Source organism: Triturus cristatus, chromosome 5_1 (genome assembly GCF_964204655.1).
Source record: "Triturus cristatus chromosome 5_1, aTriCri1.1, whole genome shotgun sequence".
NCBI lineage: Eukaryota > Metazoa > Chordata > Amphibia > Caudata > Salamandridae > Triturus > Triturus cristatus.
Genome location: NC_140587.1, coordinates 47,311,071 through 47,328,572, shown reverse-complemented (window position 1 = coordinate 47,328,572; position 17,502 = coordinate 47,311,071). Strand labels below are relative to the sequence as shown.

The window sequence follows — 17,502 nt, the reverse complement described above, 5'->3', positions numbered from 1 at the left end:
ACCTACTTCCCCACTTGCCCTGAGTAAGTGACCAGGAGCCCAGCTCTCACAGCCGCGTGGCTTGCCAGTCAGCAGCCACCAACCAAGGTCCCCCCTATCCCTCAAAGGATAACATTGGGCCTAACTCTCTCTGCACCCGGCCGCCCTAGAGCCGCTGAGGGTGAACCAACTGTACCTACCTGACCCTGGGAGACCCCTGAGTCTGTGCCCAGAACCTAAAATCTGCTAGTCGAGTACTTACCCTTAAACCGCAAACTCTATTTTCCTCATAGGGTAACATTGACTAGCTTTTTCCTGAAATTTCTTCTAAGTGTGGACTTTTCAAATCTTAAAATATTCACCAAAAATCAGCCGAGTGACAAAAACGAATTTACTCACCTGCTCTTAGGTGAGCTCCCAGTGCTGGATCTTGGTGCCCAGCACTGACTCTGAAAAATCTCTACAACTGTACTTACCCTTAACTCAATTTTCTTCCATAGGAAACCATTGACTGTTTTTCTGTGAAATTTCTTCTAAGTGTCGACTTCTGCAATCTTTAAATATTCTTCAAAAATCGTATAATATCTGAAAACGTAATTACTTACCTGTTTTGGATAAAGGTCCCAGTACTGAGTCTAGGCACCCAGTACTGGATTACAAAAGTAACGAGAACATACTGTACCTGTAAGCTGAATTTTCTTCCATAGGGAATCATTGACTGTTTTTCTCTGAAATATTTTTTGTGTCAACTTTTAAAATAGCTAAATATTATTTAAAAATCATTACAGTAATTAAGTCGACTTTCATCACTTGATTCTGAGAACTGACCCAGGACTGAATTTAGGATCCAGTCCTGGAATTCGAAAAGTAATCTAAAAAGTAATCTGTTGCAAATAACTTGAATTTACCATTGAGCTCAATGTATTGTTGTGTTTAAAAATAGAGTTGCCTACTACAACCACTTGTAACTGTTTACAAAAGTCTATTGCATATTGCAAAAGTATTTATATGAAACATCTCCTGCTGAGAAAGTATATTTTAAATCCAAGTGTTGGTTCTAAAATAAAACAAGCATATTTTTTATATATAAACCATTGGCCTAGAGTTCAGTTATTGAGACCATTTGCTGACTGAGTGTGTACGACAAATGCTTTACACTGTCCTCTGATACTGCCTTACTGCTCGACCAAGCTACCACTTTAGAGAGTAAGGTTATATCTAACTTTAACCTCTGCCAAACCCTGGGGGACTGTTGACTCTGTACACCCTGTACCTATTAAGGAACAGTATATACAGAGCCACTTTCTCACATTGGTGGATCAGCGGTGGGATACAAACTTGCACTTGTTGGACTACTTGGTTACCATCTGATCACACGACAGAACTCTTAAAAATTGCCTTTAGAATTCTGATTGGTCTTTTCCAAAATTACTAAAAGTCTTGCTAGGGCCTTGCTTAAGTCCCAGTAGAATTTTAGAAAAATAAAAGTCACTAAGTCACTATAGTCAGGGTAGAGGGTTAGAACTGTCAGGTTAGAATGTCTCAAACAAACCCAGCTGTTAGTGACAATAATAACATGGACCTGGTGGAGGAGCTCGACCTCACACCTTACTTACACTTGTCTTTCAAGGAATTGAGGTCCTTATGCAAACTTAAAAATGTACCAATGGGCCTGCATCCAACCAAACTAGGGCTCCAGGAGCTCTTGGCTGAGTATGCTAAGGACCACCCATCTGAACATGGTGATGGCCAGTCAGATGAGGAAAGGGAAGCAGAGGAGATTGACAATAACCTCCCCCCCCCCCCCCCCCACCCCATGCTATTCCCTAGGGAGGAGAGGGCACCCATACCCTCCAATCCAAGGATTAGCATCTGGGCACCTAGAGACTACACAGGTGGCTCTGGTACCAGAGAGAACACTGGGGGACCCACCAGTGAAGAGGACAGCCTTGTGAGGCTGGCCAAAAGACTAGAGCTAGAGTCCAGGCTCCTGGCTCTAGAAAAAGAAAGGAGAGAGATGGGTTTAGCACCCATCAATGGTGGCAGCAATAATATAAATAAGGATAGGGAGGAAACTTCTGACCTTAAAATCCCCAAAGGGATTGTCCCTAAATTTGAGGAAGGTGATGATATCACCAAATGGTTCACAGCCTTTGAGAGGGCTTGTGATATCAGAAAAGTAAGGAAACCTCTCTGGGGGGCACTCCTGTGGGAACTGTTCTCTGGTACCTGCAGAGACAGGCTTCTGACCCTCTCTGGGCCAGAGGCAGGATCCTATGACCTCATGAAGAAAGCTCTGATTGAGGGATTTGGATTCACCACTGAGGAGTATAGAATTAGATTCAGGGGGGCTCACAAAAGCCAGACCCAGTCCTGGATTGATTTAGTAGACTTCTCAGTGAAGACACTGGATGGTTGGTTAGCTGGACATGGTGTGCAGGATTTTACTGGATTGTATAATTTATTCATGAAGGAACATATATTGAGTAACTGCCCAAATGAAAAGTTGCATCAGCATTTGGTAGACCTAGGTCTAATTTCTTCCCAAGAATTGGGAAAGAAGGCAGACCACTGGGTCAAGACTAGGGTGACCAAGACAGCCACTGGGGGTGACCAAAAGAAAGTGGTTCCAAAACCTCCCCAGGCGAAAGGTGGTGAGAATCCCCAAGATAAAAAGTCTGAGTCTTCCAAAAGGCCCCAAAAACCTCTTCAGGTGGGTGGGACCCAAACTACTCCCTATGTGCCCCAACCATATAGGGGGAAGAACTTTGATCCCTTAAAGGCCTGGTGTAATAACTGTAAGACGTCAGGACACCCAACTGTAGCTTGCCCCAGCTTCTACACAGCAAAACATTCAGGACCCCTCTCCCCAGGGAGAGGATTTGGATACCCCTGAGGGAACTGAGTCCATGGAGCTTGACCCTTACCAGGTTGAACTCTTGGGCCCAGGGGGACCCTCTAGGGAAGAGCTGTGCCAGGGTCAGCGAGACTGTCCCACTCTTGAAAGCCTGAGGCAGCAAGCTGTTTCAGAAGCCAGGGGAGATGTCAGTGGTACCCACAGAGCTTATTGGGAAGAGGGATTACTATATGCTGAGGCAAGAAACCCCACTCCTGGAGCCACCAGGAGGGTGGTAGTGCCACAGAAGTACAGGGAGTTCCTCCTAACTTTGGCTCATGACATCCCCCTAGCTGGACATCTGGGGCAATCCAAAACTTGGGAAAGGCTAGTGAGTCACTTTTACTGGCCCCAGATGCACCAAAAGGTGAAGGAGTTTGTCAGCTCCTGTGTTACCTGTCAAGCCAATGGCAAGACAGGTGGCCACCCAAAGCCCCCCCCTCATCCCACTACCAGTGGTGGGGGTCCCCTTTGAAAGGGTAGGAGTGGACATTGTGGGTCCACTTGAAACTCCCACAGCCTCAGGGAACACATTTATTCTAGTGGTAGTGGATCATGCCACTAGGTACCCTGAAGCAATTCCACTTAGGACTACTACAGCTCCTGCAGTAGCCAAGGCCCTCCTGGGTGTCTTCACCAGGGTGGGTTTTCCTAAGGAGGTGGTTTCAGACAGAGGTTCCAACTTCATGTCTGCTTACCTAACACACGTGTGGAAGGAGTGTGGGGTGCAGTATACGTTTACTACCCCCTACCACCCACAAACCAATGGCCTTGTTGAGAGATTCAACAAGACATTGAAAGGTATGATCATGGGGCTCCCTGAAAAACTCAAAAGGAGATGGGATGTCCTGTTAACATGCCTGTTTTTCGCTTACAGGGAAGTACCACAGAAGGGAGTAGGTTTCTCACCCTTTGAACTTCTGTTTGGTCATTCTGTAAGGGGACCACTTTGTCTTGTAAAAGAGGGCTGGGAGAGGCCTCTTCAAGAGCCCAAACAAGACATAGTGGACTATGTGCTTGGCCTAAGGTCCAGAATGGCTGAGTACATGGAAAAAGCATCCAAGAACCTTGAGGCCAGCCAGGAGCTCCAGAAGCACTGGTATGACCAAAAGGCTGCACTGGTTGAATTTCAACCTGGGCAACAATTGTGGGTTTTGGAGCCAGTGGCACCAAGGGCTCTCCAAGATAAATGGAGTGGCCCTTACCCTATCCTAGAAAGAAAGAGTGGTCACCCATCTAGTTGACCTGGGCACTAGCAGGACACCCAAGAGGGTCATCCGTGTGAACCGCATCAAGCTCTACAATGACAGGGCTGACATCACCATGCTGATGGTGACTGATGAGGAGCAGGAAGCAGAAAGTGAACCTCTCCCTGACCTCCTCTCCTACAGCCCAAAAGATGGATCAGTAGATGGTGTGATCTTCTCAGACACCCTCTCTGCCCAACAGCAAACTGACTGCAAGCAAGTCTTGCAGCAGTATGCTAGCCTCTTTTCCCTGACCCCTGGTCTGACAAACTGGTGTACCCATGATGTGGACACTGGTGACAGTGCACCTGTCAAAAACAAAATCTATTGTCAGTCAGACCAAGTCAAGGAAAGCATTAAAGCTGAAGTCAGCAAGATGCTGGAGTTAGGGGTTATTGAACCCTCCGAGAGCCCCTGGGCCAGCCCAGTGGTTCTAGTTCCCAAACCTCATCAACAAGGTGAAAAGAGGGAGATGAGGTTCTGTGTGGACTATAGGGGGCTCAACTCTGTCACTAAGACAGATGCTCACCCTATCCCAAGAGCAGATGAGCTGATAGATGAATTAGGGGCTGCCCAATTCCTCAGTACCTTTGACTTAACTGCAGGGTACTGGCAGATTGGCATGGCCCCAGGAGCAAATGAAAAGACAGCATTCTCCACCCCTGATGGGCATTACCAGTTTACTGTGATGCCCTTTGGGTTAAAGAATGCCCCTGCCACTTTCCAGAGGCTGGTGAACCATGTCCTGGCTGGGCTGGAGTCCTTTAGTGCAGCTTATCTTGATGATATTGCTGTCTTTAGCTCCACCTGGCAGGATCACCTGATCCACCTTGGAAAAGTTTTAGAGGCTCTGCACAATGTAGGTCTCACTATCAAGGCATCCAAATGCCAGATAGGGCAGGGCACTGTGGTGTACTTGGGCCACCTTGTAGGTGGAGGCCAGGTACAGCCCTTACAACCCAAGATCCAGGCCATCATGGACTGGATAGCTCCAACAACCCAGACCCAAGTCAGGGCATTCCTTGGCTTGACTGGGTACTACAGGAGGTTTGTGAAGGGGTATGGGTCCATTGTGACCCCCCCTCACAGAACTCACCTCCAAGAAAATGCCCAAGAAGGTGAACTGGACAGTTAGTTGCCAAAAGGCTTTTGACACGCTAAAAGAAGCAATGTGCTCAGCACCAATTCTAAAAGCTCCAAATTATGCCAAGCAGTTCATAGTGCAGACTGATGCCTCTGAGATAGGGATAGGAGCGGTCCTATCCCAGACCAATGATGAAGGCCAAGACCAACCTTGTTCAAACTGACCACAGACCTCTCAGATGGCTAATGCAGATGAAAGGGGAAAATCCAAAACTACTAAGGTGGTCCATCTCCCTACAGGGAATGGACTTTGAAGTGGAACACAGACCAGGGGCTGCCCATGCCAATGCAGATGGACTTTCCAGGTTCTTCCACTTAGACAAAGAAGACTCCATAGGACAAGGTTAGTCTCATCACCTTTCGTTTGCGGGGGGGGGGGGGGTTGTGTGAGAAAGCGCCATCTTTCTTGCATAGTATGCCCCCACTTTTTGCTGAATTGCTGAATGTACTTTGACTGAGTGTACCCTGGACTCCTGTCAATCAGGTGCCCAGGGCCTATGTTCCTTCCCTAAAACAAACCAAAACCCAAATTGGCAAACCCTGGCCACATGTCAGCCCCTGGTGAAGGGTACCCTAGGTAACCAGGGCCTTGAGACCAAGGAAGGCCTCTAAGCGCTGCAGCACTCCTTGTGCCACCCTTAGAGGCCCTGTACCCTAACACACACACACACACTGTCCTTGCAGGCTGAGTGTCTGGGTACAAGACAAAACAAAGAGTCAACATGGCACACATCCCTGTGTGCCATGCCCACCACCTACATTGCCCTGGCATACATCAGCCACCCCTCTAGCTGGGTGCCCTATGCCAGTGGTGTGGGCACAGGAGCAGGAGCCCTGTGCCCCTACAGTACCCAGGTCCATTCCTGGGCACTGTAAGTGCAGTGCTGCCATTTAAGAGTACATGGTGCTGAGAGCTTGTCAAACACGAACTCCACAGCACCATAATGGCAACACTGAAGACTGAGAAGTTTGGTATCAAACTTCTAAGCAAATTAAACCCACACTGATGCCAGTATGGGATTTAATGTACCAAGCACCCCAGAGGGCATCTTAGAGGTGCCCCTTAAAACCTAACCTATAGTCCACGTCTGCTCTGAGGCTGCCACACAGCAGACATGTTGCTGGACCCCTGGGTAGGAGAGCCCCTGCTCTCCTGGGCCTGCAACAATGAACATCCTGGGCGAGGTGCTAGATATCCTCCCCCAGGATGGGCAGGGGGAAGCTTAAAAGGCAATGCCGCCTTTGTGAGCTTCTCCAGGCCACTTGCTGTACTCAGAAACTGCCCCCCACCGGTTCTGATCCTCACTCTGGCGGGAAGACTGTCTGGAAACCCCAAGTAAGGACAGGGGATGTGCCAGCCCAGCCAACCCCACCCCTCAGGTGGGGGAGGCGAGGTGAAGCACATCTCCGGGGCCTCGCCATCTTGAAGATCGGGAGCCCTACCCAATCAGGACTAGGCCACTGACACCCTCCCACAGGAGAGTGGCAGGATTGGGGGTGTACCCACCCCAGGACAGGGACCCAGTGGTCCCTGCCCTTTACCTACCTGTAACGCCCCTACATTTAGTATTTAGGGGCACCCTGAATCTTCCTTCCTTTTAGGGAAGGAACATAGGCCCTGGGCACCTGATTGGCAGGAGTCCAGGGCACACTCAGTCAAAGTACATTCAGCAATTGAGCAAAAAGTGGGGGCATACCATGCAATAAAGATGGAACTTTCCTTTCACATTATTGTCCCAAAAAGAAGTTGCCCTCACATCTGCCCGCGAGACCTTCGTTCTTCACGTGGCTAACACCCGTACAGAGGTACATGCGCTTCTTAATACCGATCTCCCACTACATTTTCGGTGCGTTGATTCACACCATCTTCAATGCTTCTAACACCACAGGCATCGGCCATTTTTTAAGGCTGTGTGCTCTGGCTTTGTGGCCTCTATTTAAACTATATTTGGTGTGATACCATCAATTATCCATTATATTTTTTTCAGCGTCTTCGGTGGCTTACCACTATTACTTGCACTAGCCGCTGGAATTCTGCTGTTAATTTGCTTACTCCGAAATGGATACTCTTCCTGTGGCACCAAACAGCCGGGACCGGCTGCTGCTGCTTCGTAGTCGTATGCTTGAATGTTACGGTACTTTACCACTGGCCACTATGAGCGTGGCTTATGAATTATCCTTTCGTTTTGGTTATTTCACTTGCGTGTAACCAGTCTTCCACTGCCTGGAATGTTCGTTTGAATGAGCATTTGATCTTTGCCTCTCCAATACAGTGTCTTCTGCCCCGGATTATGACCTGCTAATGAGTCCTCTAGTGGCGCATGAGCTGGAATGTTCTGGTGTTGGAGTTTAAGTGGAATGGGATTTCTGTGCAGCTGCACATGATTTCCTACAACAAAGTTTACTTGTGGAACACGCAAGTTGTCCACTGACGGTGCTAGAAGCTCCCATTGTTGATGAACATGTATGTTCATGCTCTTTGCTGGAATGGATGGCTACTCTCTTTTCTGACTATATCAATGACTTCTTCTTGGAGGCTGTTGCAACTTACTGCTCATATACCTTAATGAATTAACCTGAATGACTTCCATCATTTGCCGGATATTTTTTGTAATGGTTTTTCTTTTTCACTTTTCTCTCTCAAGTTGAGTTTTTACACACTAATTAGTGCACCTTTTGTTTCTTTGTACAAATATGACTCCTGCTCTTAATTCTTGCTCACTGTTTCTTGAACTCTGTGTTCTATTGAGTCCACTGTCCGTTGGCCCGACCAAGGGAAGGGTGTAGTGAAGAAATGAGGTTAACTGCAGACATTGCTAAGTTAGCATAAGTAGTATATGCTTGGCTGTCATTCTGCTGCTTTTGCACACGACACTACAGGGCTCTGTTCTCGTGAAATACTTTGCGGGCGCTGCATCACATGATAACGGTCTATCTTTCACATATGCAGCGGGGCACCGCGCTCTCTGTCTGCACAGCGTGTTCAAGGTCGAATAACAATGTATGCTGTTGATTCACTTTGGTCAGTCCCACGCACATAGACATAACATGAAGCACAGCGGCCCAACTCGGGTGCTTTTAATATGGCATTACATGTATGAGAAGGCACTTGGAGAAAGCCTTTCCAACATAGAAGAGCTGTGCTGATCCGGAGATGTAATTCACTGCATCTGATCTCGTAGGTATGGGGTCTCACTGACAAAGCCCAGAGGTCTTCTATAATTATTCTAAACTAGCTCATGAGCACGGGGAGGGTGGTAAAAGGAGCAATAGTCCGGTTTCCACTGTCATTATAATATGATTTCCTCCTTTGTGCTTTATGGAATTGTAACAATGCTAATCATATTGTTCTTATGCATTATGCTGCTCGTGTTGGCTAGAGTACTGCACCTTAGAGCACGTTAGTTAAAAATAAACATTTTAAACTATACAGTGTCTCGGATTACTCAAGTTGTGGACAAGTATGAGTGTGAACGAAAGAGTGTTCTTGTTTCCCACTATTTCTGAGAGTTTACTAAGTCACATGTTCTAGGTTGACTAATCATTGGTAGCTTCGCTGTAGTACGGAGAACGAATGAGCCAATAATGCTAGTCGGATTGGGGTTCTGGGCACGGAGGTGGCTTTTTTGGGAACACAACAATACACAGAGGTCCTAGTTTTCTGCACATAGTTCTGTGCATGAGCAGAATCCCTGCAACACGGGTGTACTAGATACAGGGAGTTGCAGGAGGAGAGGGGCAAGAGTTTGTGTTTCACTGCATTGGCAAGTGGAGGAAGGAGCTCTCATTTGGAGCTTGAGTGCAAGGAACATTCTTGTCCAGCAAAATGATGTAGAAGAGGGGTATATCTATAATGGAAACTGGACAGGGAACAAGTAGAAGGAGGGCCTCTCACCTTGTGTTGGGTATCATCTCCCAGCTCACTGGAGAGATTAGCTGGATAGAGAAGGTCTCTTGCATCGCAGGTAAGTACCGATCATCTGCAGAAGCAAAAAAGAGCAATTAAAACACTGATACGTGCATTATGCAAAAAGTCTACATTTGAGTATTGCAAAGAGTTTGATAGTGATGTTGCAAATGCCAAAAATTAAAAGTATAATTGATGGCCATCCTCAGAAGGCACAATTATGTTTCAAAAGTGTACAATTCACTCCCTCAGCTTAAGGTGAATAAAGTTACCTTAAAATGCATCTATTTGGTACACATATGCTCCCTTTGATTGACAAAATAAGCTGCCCGGGACCTAAGTTGCTAGAATCCCCTATTCCTCCAAGGGCCTACATGCCCCAATCATTTTTTTTCAAATGTTGTTCTTGGTTGCTATTTTGCTCAGCTTGGCTGTATGCAGAGACAAAGGCCACCTAGCAAAACTGCTGTATTCCCTTCTCAGGATCCATCTCTACTCAGGCCTAACGCACCCGGGTCGTAATTTCTAGAGACAAAATGAATTTTACATAGGTGGCGTTAAATAAGGAATATGTTACTTATCCTGTAAGCATCTGTTTGTGGCATGTAGTGCTGCAGTTTCATATTCTCTGCATACTCCCGCCATCTAGACTTGGACAGGCACAACTTGTTTTTCTTCTAAGAAGTCTTTCAAGCCACAAGGTATATGACTCCTTATATGACTGATACTGCGCATGGGCAACAGCTTCATTGTTAGACTGTTCTCTGTACGGCGGGGTAGGATAAAGATGAAGCATAAAAAAAAAAAGAAGACGATGACCATGCAAAAGGAGAAAGCGAAAAAGGCATTTGCAACAAGTAGAAGCATCCGGAAAGGAGGGTGGTCTCATGTGAATCTACAGTATTACATGCCATGAACAGATGCTTACAGGGAAGTAACATATTCCGTTCGTAGCATGTGTGGCTGTAGCTACACATGCTCTCAGTAGACTGTAAAGTAGTGCCCACGAAAGCGGCGGCTAGCCAGAGGATGTTAAAGAAGACTGAAAAAGCATACATAAGACAGCATGGCCAACCTTTGCTTGTTGGCGTGAAAAGACTTTCTGAACCCAAAGAGTACATAGCACAATAGATACAGAACAGTAAAGTGTATTCTATAACTTTAGGCTTAAATCATAGATCCCAAATTTCTGAATAAGAAAGCTTTACCCTTGTAATGTGGCATGGTTCATCATGGGCCTCCTAACCCTAACCTGGTAAGATGGTACTACCGAGTCTGACTCAACCATGCGTTGTGAGAGAATTCTTGATAAACTATATTTACTGGATTGAAAGTAGATACAGATATAAAAATAGTTTAGGGTATACCTCCAGGAGTTTCCTTTCATTGGTAGGTACCCTAGGTATATTTAAAAACTAAACAAAGGGCGTATTGTAGGCGCTATCACCACCTTCTGCCAAAATATTTCTGCCCATTTTCTAGTCTAAAAGAAGGTCAAGGGCATTCATTAGGGATCACCACAGAAAGAATACCTATTCAACTAAAAATCACACCTCCACGCGGGTGAGTGATTTCCTACCTTCACCTTGAAGAAAATAGCACCCTAGGGCTAGGGAGAAAAATAAAGAGTAAAAACCTAGGATTATAAACATCATCATAGTTGCTGTAATCAAACCTTCAGTCAAAGAATACAGTCAGCACACATGGTTATTTTTGTGTCACTGCAAGGTATAAAGCAATGTGATTCTGTGGAGACAAAAAATATGCACTCAGACACGCATACTTGATTATCCCCACTGTGGGCAGTTGCGTATACCCTGGTCAAGAACAGAGGGTGACGGCTCCAATAATCACACACTTAAAAAGAATTGACTTTTGCAAGCATAAGTGTCAACATAGAGTAGTTTCCTGCAATTAAAAGAATACGCTTTTTAAACTACAGGGAAACTGGGACTCAAAGAGGGTAGTTGAAGAATCCTATATAAATGTGGGTCATTCGCCAATTCCAATGATGTCCCATGATATACGATTTTTGTCACAAGATTTTTTTAAATGTCCATTATAATCATTTATTTAATTGGCGTGCACACATATAAAGCTGTAAAGTGATGGGATCAAGTGCCCTGTAACCTCCTCTACACTGGCATGACCACGCGAAAATGAGACCTAGGATTGCTGATGAGGGTGTGTTTGCAGGGGGGGAAGTAGTGAGAACGAAGCAGTAACCATGCCTTATGATGGAGCGGGCCCATTGGTCGGAGGCAATTTCTTCCCACTGCGGGAGAAAACCCTGTAGTCTTCTCCCAACAGGTATAGCTTGATTGGGGGGGAGGTAGAAGAGAGTGTGTGTCACTGTCAGGATCGCCGGGGTGACCTCCTCGTGGTGCTTCTCCATTCGAGCTCAGGCCGGGGTCGGCGGGTGCAGAGTGGGCTGGATTAGTGGTCTCCGGCTGCTGCCTGAGATTGCAGTTGAACATATCCGGTGTTCACGGGAGAAGCAGTCTTTGGAAGTGGAGGCAGGCAGGTCCTTCGGGGTTTTTGAGGTTGCTGGCTGCAGGACACACCGTGATTTCACAGGAGCAGGTTCGAGGGGAGACAGGCCGGTAGGGCTGGGGCCAAGTCAGTGGGCGTCTTCCTCTTGTTAGCTGGCTGCACGGCGGTTCAGTCCTTCTTTTCGTTTCTGGATCTGAGGAAGCAAGGTTCGGGGTGCCCCCTTGTGAGAAAGTGGCTCTGTATATACTGTTCCCTAATAGGTACAGGGTGTACAGAGTCCACAGTCCCCCAGAGGCTGATAGAGGTCAAAGTTAGGTATGACCTTACTCTCAAAAAGTGGTAGCTTGGTCGAGCAGTAAGGCAGTACCAGAGGACAGTGTAAAGCATTTATTGTACACACTCAGTCAGCAAATGGTTTCACACACTCAATAACTGAACTCTAGGCCAATGATTTGTATATATAAAATATATGCTTGTTTTATTTTTAGAACCACAAAGGGGGTAAAAATATACTTTCTCAGAATGAGAGGTTGAATATAAATACTTTTGTTTCAAGCAATAAATTTGTGTAAACAGTCACAGTTGGTTGCAATAAACAATCCTATTTCCTAAACATACAATGCATTGAGCTCAATGGTAAATTCAGGTTATTTGTAATAAATTACTTTTTAGATTACTTTTGGAATTCCAGGTCTGGATCCTAGGACCAGCCTGGGGTCAGTATTCAGAATCAAGTGATGAAAGTCGACTTAATAACTGTAATGATTTTTAAAGAATATTTAGCTATTTCAAAAGTTAGTACTTAGAAAATATTTCACAGAAAAATGGATCTCTATGGCAAGAAATTCAAATTGCAGGTAGAGTACTTTATCGTTACTTTAGTAATCCAGGACTGGGTGCCTAGACCCAGGACTGGGGTCCTTATCAAAAGCAGGTAAGTAATTTCGTTTGCAGAAATGGTACGATTTTAAAAGAATATTTCAAATTTGCAAAAGTAGACACTTAGAAGAAATTTCACAGAAAAGCAGACAATGGTTTCCTATGGGAGAAAAATGAGTTAGAAGTAAGTATAGTTGTGAACACTTTTCAGAGTCAGGGCTGGGCACCAAGATCCAGCACTGGGAGCTCACCTAAGAGCAGGTGAGTAAATTCGTTTTTGTCACTTGGCTGATTTTTAGTGAATATTTGCAGTTTTGAAAAGTTCACACTTAGAAGATTTTTCAAGAAAAAGCCAGTCAATGTTACCCTATGAGGAAAATGAAGTTAGCGGTTTAAGGGTAAGTACTCGACTGGCAGAGTTGAAATTCCGGGCATAGACTCAGGGGTCCCCCAGTGTCAGGTAGGTACAGTTGGTTCACCCTCAGCGGTTTCAGGACGGCCGGGTGCAGAGTGAGTTAGGCCCAATGTTATCCTATGAGGGATAGGGGGGCCTTGGTTGGTGGCTGCTGTCTGGCAAGCCACGCGTCTGTGGGAGCTGGGCTCCTGGTCACTTACTCAGGGCAAGTGGGGAAGTAAGTTAGTGTAGAGAGTGCACTGCCAGGGCCACTCGGGCGGCTGGGTGCAGGGTGCTTTTGAGCCTTCGGGCGCTCAATGGAAGTCAATGGGAATGTTCCGGTTTGGAAAAAGGCTGCAGGCTCGGGGACGAGGATGTTTCCGGTGCCACCACCACTTCGAGGGGTAAGTTGGGTAGTTGTAGGTTAGGTGGGTACCCCGGGATTGGGCACAGGGGGCCGCAGGGCGCCGGGTGCAGGGGTGCCTTTTGACGTCGGGAATCTTACCCTCTGGTTGATCGCGGCTGGGGTGGCACTCGGTTCTGAGGCTGCAGGCTTCGTCCAGGATGTCGAGGGGGGTCCTTGGGTGCCGGACTCGGGGTCACAGTCGCCGTGGGGTCGTCCTCAGGGTCTTTGTCCACTCCGGCACTGGCCAGGCTTGGCTGGTGCAGAGTGTGTTGGGTCCGCGGTTCCGGGCTGCTGCCAGGAGTTAGGAATAGGTTTCTCGAGTAGAGCCTCTACTCATGGGAGTCCCAGGGAATCAGAGGTCAAAGGTAGCCAGGTCCTCCGGGGTTTTTGAGGTTGCTGGCCACAAGAGATGCCGCGCTGGAGCAGGAGCAGGTTCGAGGGTCGACAGGCCGGTAGGGCTGGGGCCAAAGCAGTTGGTGTCTTCCTCTTTTTAGCAGCTGCAGGGCAGGTCTTTTTCTTCTTGCTCTTCTTGTAGGTTTCTATCTGGAATCTGGGGAAGGAAGGTTCAGGGGGGCCCTAAATACTAGATTTAGGGGCGTTACAGGTAGGTGAAGGCCAGGGACCAATGGGTCCTTGTCCTGGGGTGGGTACACCCCCTATCCTGCCTCTCTCCTGTGGGAGGAGGGCAGTAGCCTAATCCTGATAGGGTAGGGCCTCCCATCTTCAAGATGGCGAGAGCCCGGAGATGTGCTTCACCTCGCCTCCCCCACCTGAGGGGTGGGGTGGGCAGGCTGGCACATCCCCTGTCCTTGTATGGGGTTTCCGGCCAAGCTTCCTGCCAGAGTGGGGGGTTGCAGTGGCCTGGGGAAACTCCAACTGGCGGCATGCCTTTGAAGCTTCCCTTTGCTCATCCTGGGGGAGGAGATTTCTCACCTCACCCAGGATGTGCATTGTTGCAGGCCCGGGAGAGCAGGGGCTCTCCCACCCAGGGGTCCAGCAACGTGTCTGCTGTGTGGCAGCCTGGGCAGCCTCAGAGCAGACGTGGATTGTAGGTTAGCTGTAAGGGGGCATCTCTAAGATGCCCTCTGGGGTGCTTAGTACATTAAATCCCACACTGGCATCAGTGTGGGTTTAATGTGCTGAGAAGTTTGATACCAAACTTCCCAGTCTTCAAGGTTGCCCTTATGGTGCTGTGGAGTTCGTGTTTGACGAGCTCTCAGCACCATGTACTTGTAAAAGGCAGCACTGTACTTACAGTGCCCAGGAATGGACCTGGGTACTGTAGGGGCACAGGGCTCCTGCTCCTGTGCCCACACCATAGGCATAAGGCACCCAGCCAGAGGGGTGGCTGACATATGCCTTGGCAGTATAGGTAATGGGCATGGCACACAGAGATGTGTGCCATGTCGACTCTTTGTTTTGTCCTGCACCCAGACACTCAGCCTGCAAAGGCAGTGTGTGTGTGTAAGGGTACAGGGCCTCTAAGGGTGGCACAATGAGTGCTGCAGCCCTTAGAGGCCTTCCCTGGTCACAAGGCCCTGGGTACCTAGGGTACCATTTACCAGGGGCTGACATGTGGCCAGGGTTTGCCAATTGGGAGTTTGTGTGTTTTAAGGAAGGAACATAGGCCCTGGGCACCTGATTGGCAGGAGCCCAGGGCACAACAAGGGAAAGTGCATCAGCTATTAGGCAAAAAAAGGGGGGGTTACTGCAACAGAAACCCACTTTCTCACACAAGCCCCCCCCAGCCCAAAGGCCAGGAGACTTCTGCCAAAGCTGGGAGAGTCTACCTAGTCTTCCAGGCGAGGAAGAGTTGGGGAAGTGGTTTGAAAGTTGCAGGGCCTACTCTGCCTTACATCCTTCTGCCTAGGTCAGTCCCTTTGGGGAGCTGGCCTGTCTTATTAGTTTCAGGACCTAACTCCCAAGGCTCCTCTCCTTGTCTTTTACTGTCCTGGTCCCATCTTTCTATTTTGGGTTTAGAGGTGTATACCTCGGTAGTTTCTAACCTAGCCAGGGCTAGGCCCAGCTTACCCACAGAGGCTACCCACAGCTTGAGCAACCCCACCATGACCAATAAGGTCAGGGGGCCTGACTTGCTATTTGGCAGGGGGTTAGGCCACCATGCCAAGGATAGGGCTGCCATGAAGGCTAACACCCAGCAGAGGCTGCTGACAGCTGTCAGTGCCCAGTACCATACCTTTAGCTCCTGACTGGCAAGTGAGGGGGCTATTTTATAGTTCTCTTTGGGTCCTGGCTGTTGGTCTGTTTGAGGATAGGGGGTCCCTACTCTTGGTAGGGAACACCCCTCCTCTACCCCTTGTTCTGCCACCTGAGGAGCCACTAATTCAGGCTGGACAGTTGCCTGACTAGTCAGGTCTTGCTGTTGGCTAGGGGGGGCTTTACCAGTGCCATTGTGGGAGTTTTCCCTTACTGGGATAGAATCTCCCTGGCTCTCTGGAACTGTGGCTAACAGTTGCCCACCTTTCCTACCCTGTTTCTTCTCACTCTTTTGGGACTCAGCTGCACTGACTGCAGGTTGAGCCCCCACAGGTTCTTTGGGCGAGGCCTGGCATTGGGCCAGCACCTCTCTTTGGCTCAGTTCCACATCTAAGTGATCATTCCCCAAGAGACAATCAAGGGGGAGGTTTTTACTGACTATCACTTTCCTCCATCTAAGGGACCCAGCTGTGGCTAGGGGCACGATAGCCACAGGCCTAACAGTGACTCCCCCTGGGACAGTTCTTACCCTTCTTGTTTCCCCTGAGACATATTGGTGTGGGAATACCAACCTGTCATGTACCACAGTGTGACTGGCACAGGTATCTCTCAGGGCAGTGGCTGGGATTCCATTCACCAGTAGGTGGTGGAAGTGTCTACTTCCTTCTGGGATCTCCAGCTTGCTTCTTGGGCCCATTCCCCAGTTGAAAGCTAGGAGGACTTCCTCATCTGAGGACCCTCCCTCCCAAGCTACACTGGCAACCCCCGGGGCTACACTAGTCACCCCTGGAGCTGTACTAGGAACCTTATTTTTAGGACAGCTAGAGTCCTGGGTGTGGTGTCCAGCCTTCTGACAGTTGAAACACCATATTCTGTTGGGATCCCAATTCTTACCTTGGTACCCTGGTTTAGTTTGTGAGGTGTCTTTGGGCCCACCCTCCTGGTCAGGTTTTTGGGGGGCTACCTGGGACTCCTTTCTTTTATCCCCAAGGGGTTCACTCTCTTTCTTCTGGGGAGGTTTTGGGACCCCTTGGTTCTGGTCCCTCCCAGTGAACGTCCTAGTCACCCTAGTCTTGACCCAGTGGTCTGCTCTTTTTCCCAATTCTTGGGGGGATTTTAGACCTAGGTCTACCAAATGCTGATGCAACTTTTCATTTGTGCAGTTACTCAAAATATGTTCCTTCATGAATAAATTGTACAATCCAGTAAAATCCTGCACACCATGTCCAGCTAACCAACCATCCAGTGTCTTCACTGAGAAATCTACAAAATCAATCCAGGACTGGGTCTGGGTTTTGTGAGCCCCCCTGAATCTAATTCTATACTCCTCAGTGGTGAATCCAAATCCCTCAATCAGAGCTTTCTTCATGAGGTCATAGGATCCTGCTTCTGGCCCAGAGAGAGTCAGAAGCCTGTCCCTGCAGTTACCAGAGAACAGTTCCCACAGGAGTGCCCCCCAGAGAGGTTTCTTTACTTTCCTGATATCACAAGCCCTCTCAAAGGCTGTGAACCATTTGGTGATATCATCACCTTCCTCAAATTTAGGGACAATCCCTTTGGGGATTTTAAGGTCAGAAGTTTCCTCCCTATCCTTGTTTTTATTATTGCTGCCACCATTGATGGGTGCTAAACCCATCTCTCTCCTTTCCTTTTCTAGAGCCAGGAGCCTGGACTCTAGATCTATTCTTTTGGCCAGCCTCATAAGGCTGTCCTCTTCACTGGGGGGACCCCCAGTGTTGTCTCTGGGACCAGAGCCACCTGTGTGGTCTCTAGGTGCCCAGATGCTATGTCTTGAGTTGGAGGGTATGGGTGCCATCTCCTCCCTAGGGAATAGTATGGGGAGGTTGCTGTCCTCCTCCCCTGTTTCCCTTTCCTCATCTGACTGGCCATCACCATGTTCAGATGGGTGGTCTTTAGCATACTCAGCCAGGAGCTCCTGGA

At 48.1% G+C, this 17,502-nt stretch overlaps 1 protein-coding gene across 2 annotated transcripts in view; it reads right to left on the bottom strand.

Moving 5' to 3' along the window:
• CPSF1 (cleavage and polyadenylation specific factor 1) overlaps positions 1 to 17,502 on the bottom strand; it is a 514,820-nt gene that overhangs the window by 146,561 nt on the left and 350,757 nt on the right. For both annotated transcript variants that reach the window (XM_085604356.1, XM_085604357.1), the window contains exon 29: positions 9,161 to 9,245. In XM_085604356.1, the coding sequence (XP_085460482.1) occupies positions 9,161 to 9,245 (85 nt within the window). The remainder of the gene's footprint in view (positions 1 to 9,160; positions 9,246 to 17,502) is intronic.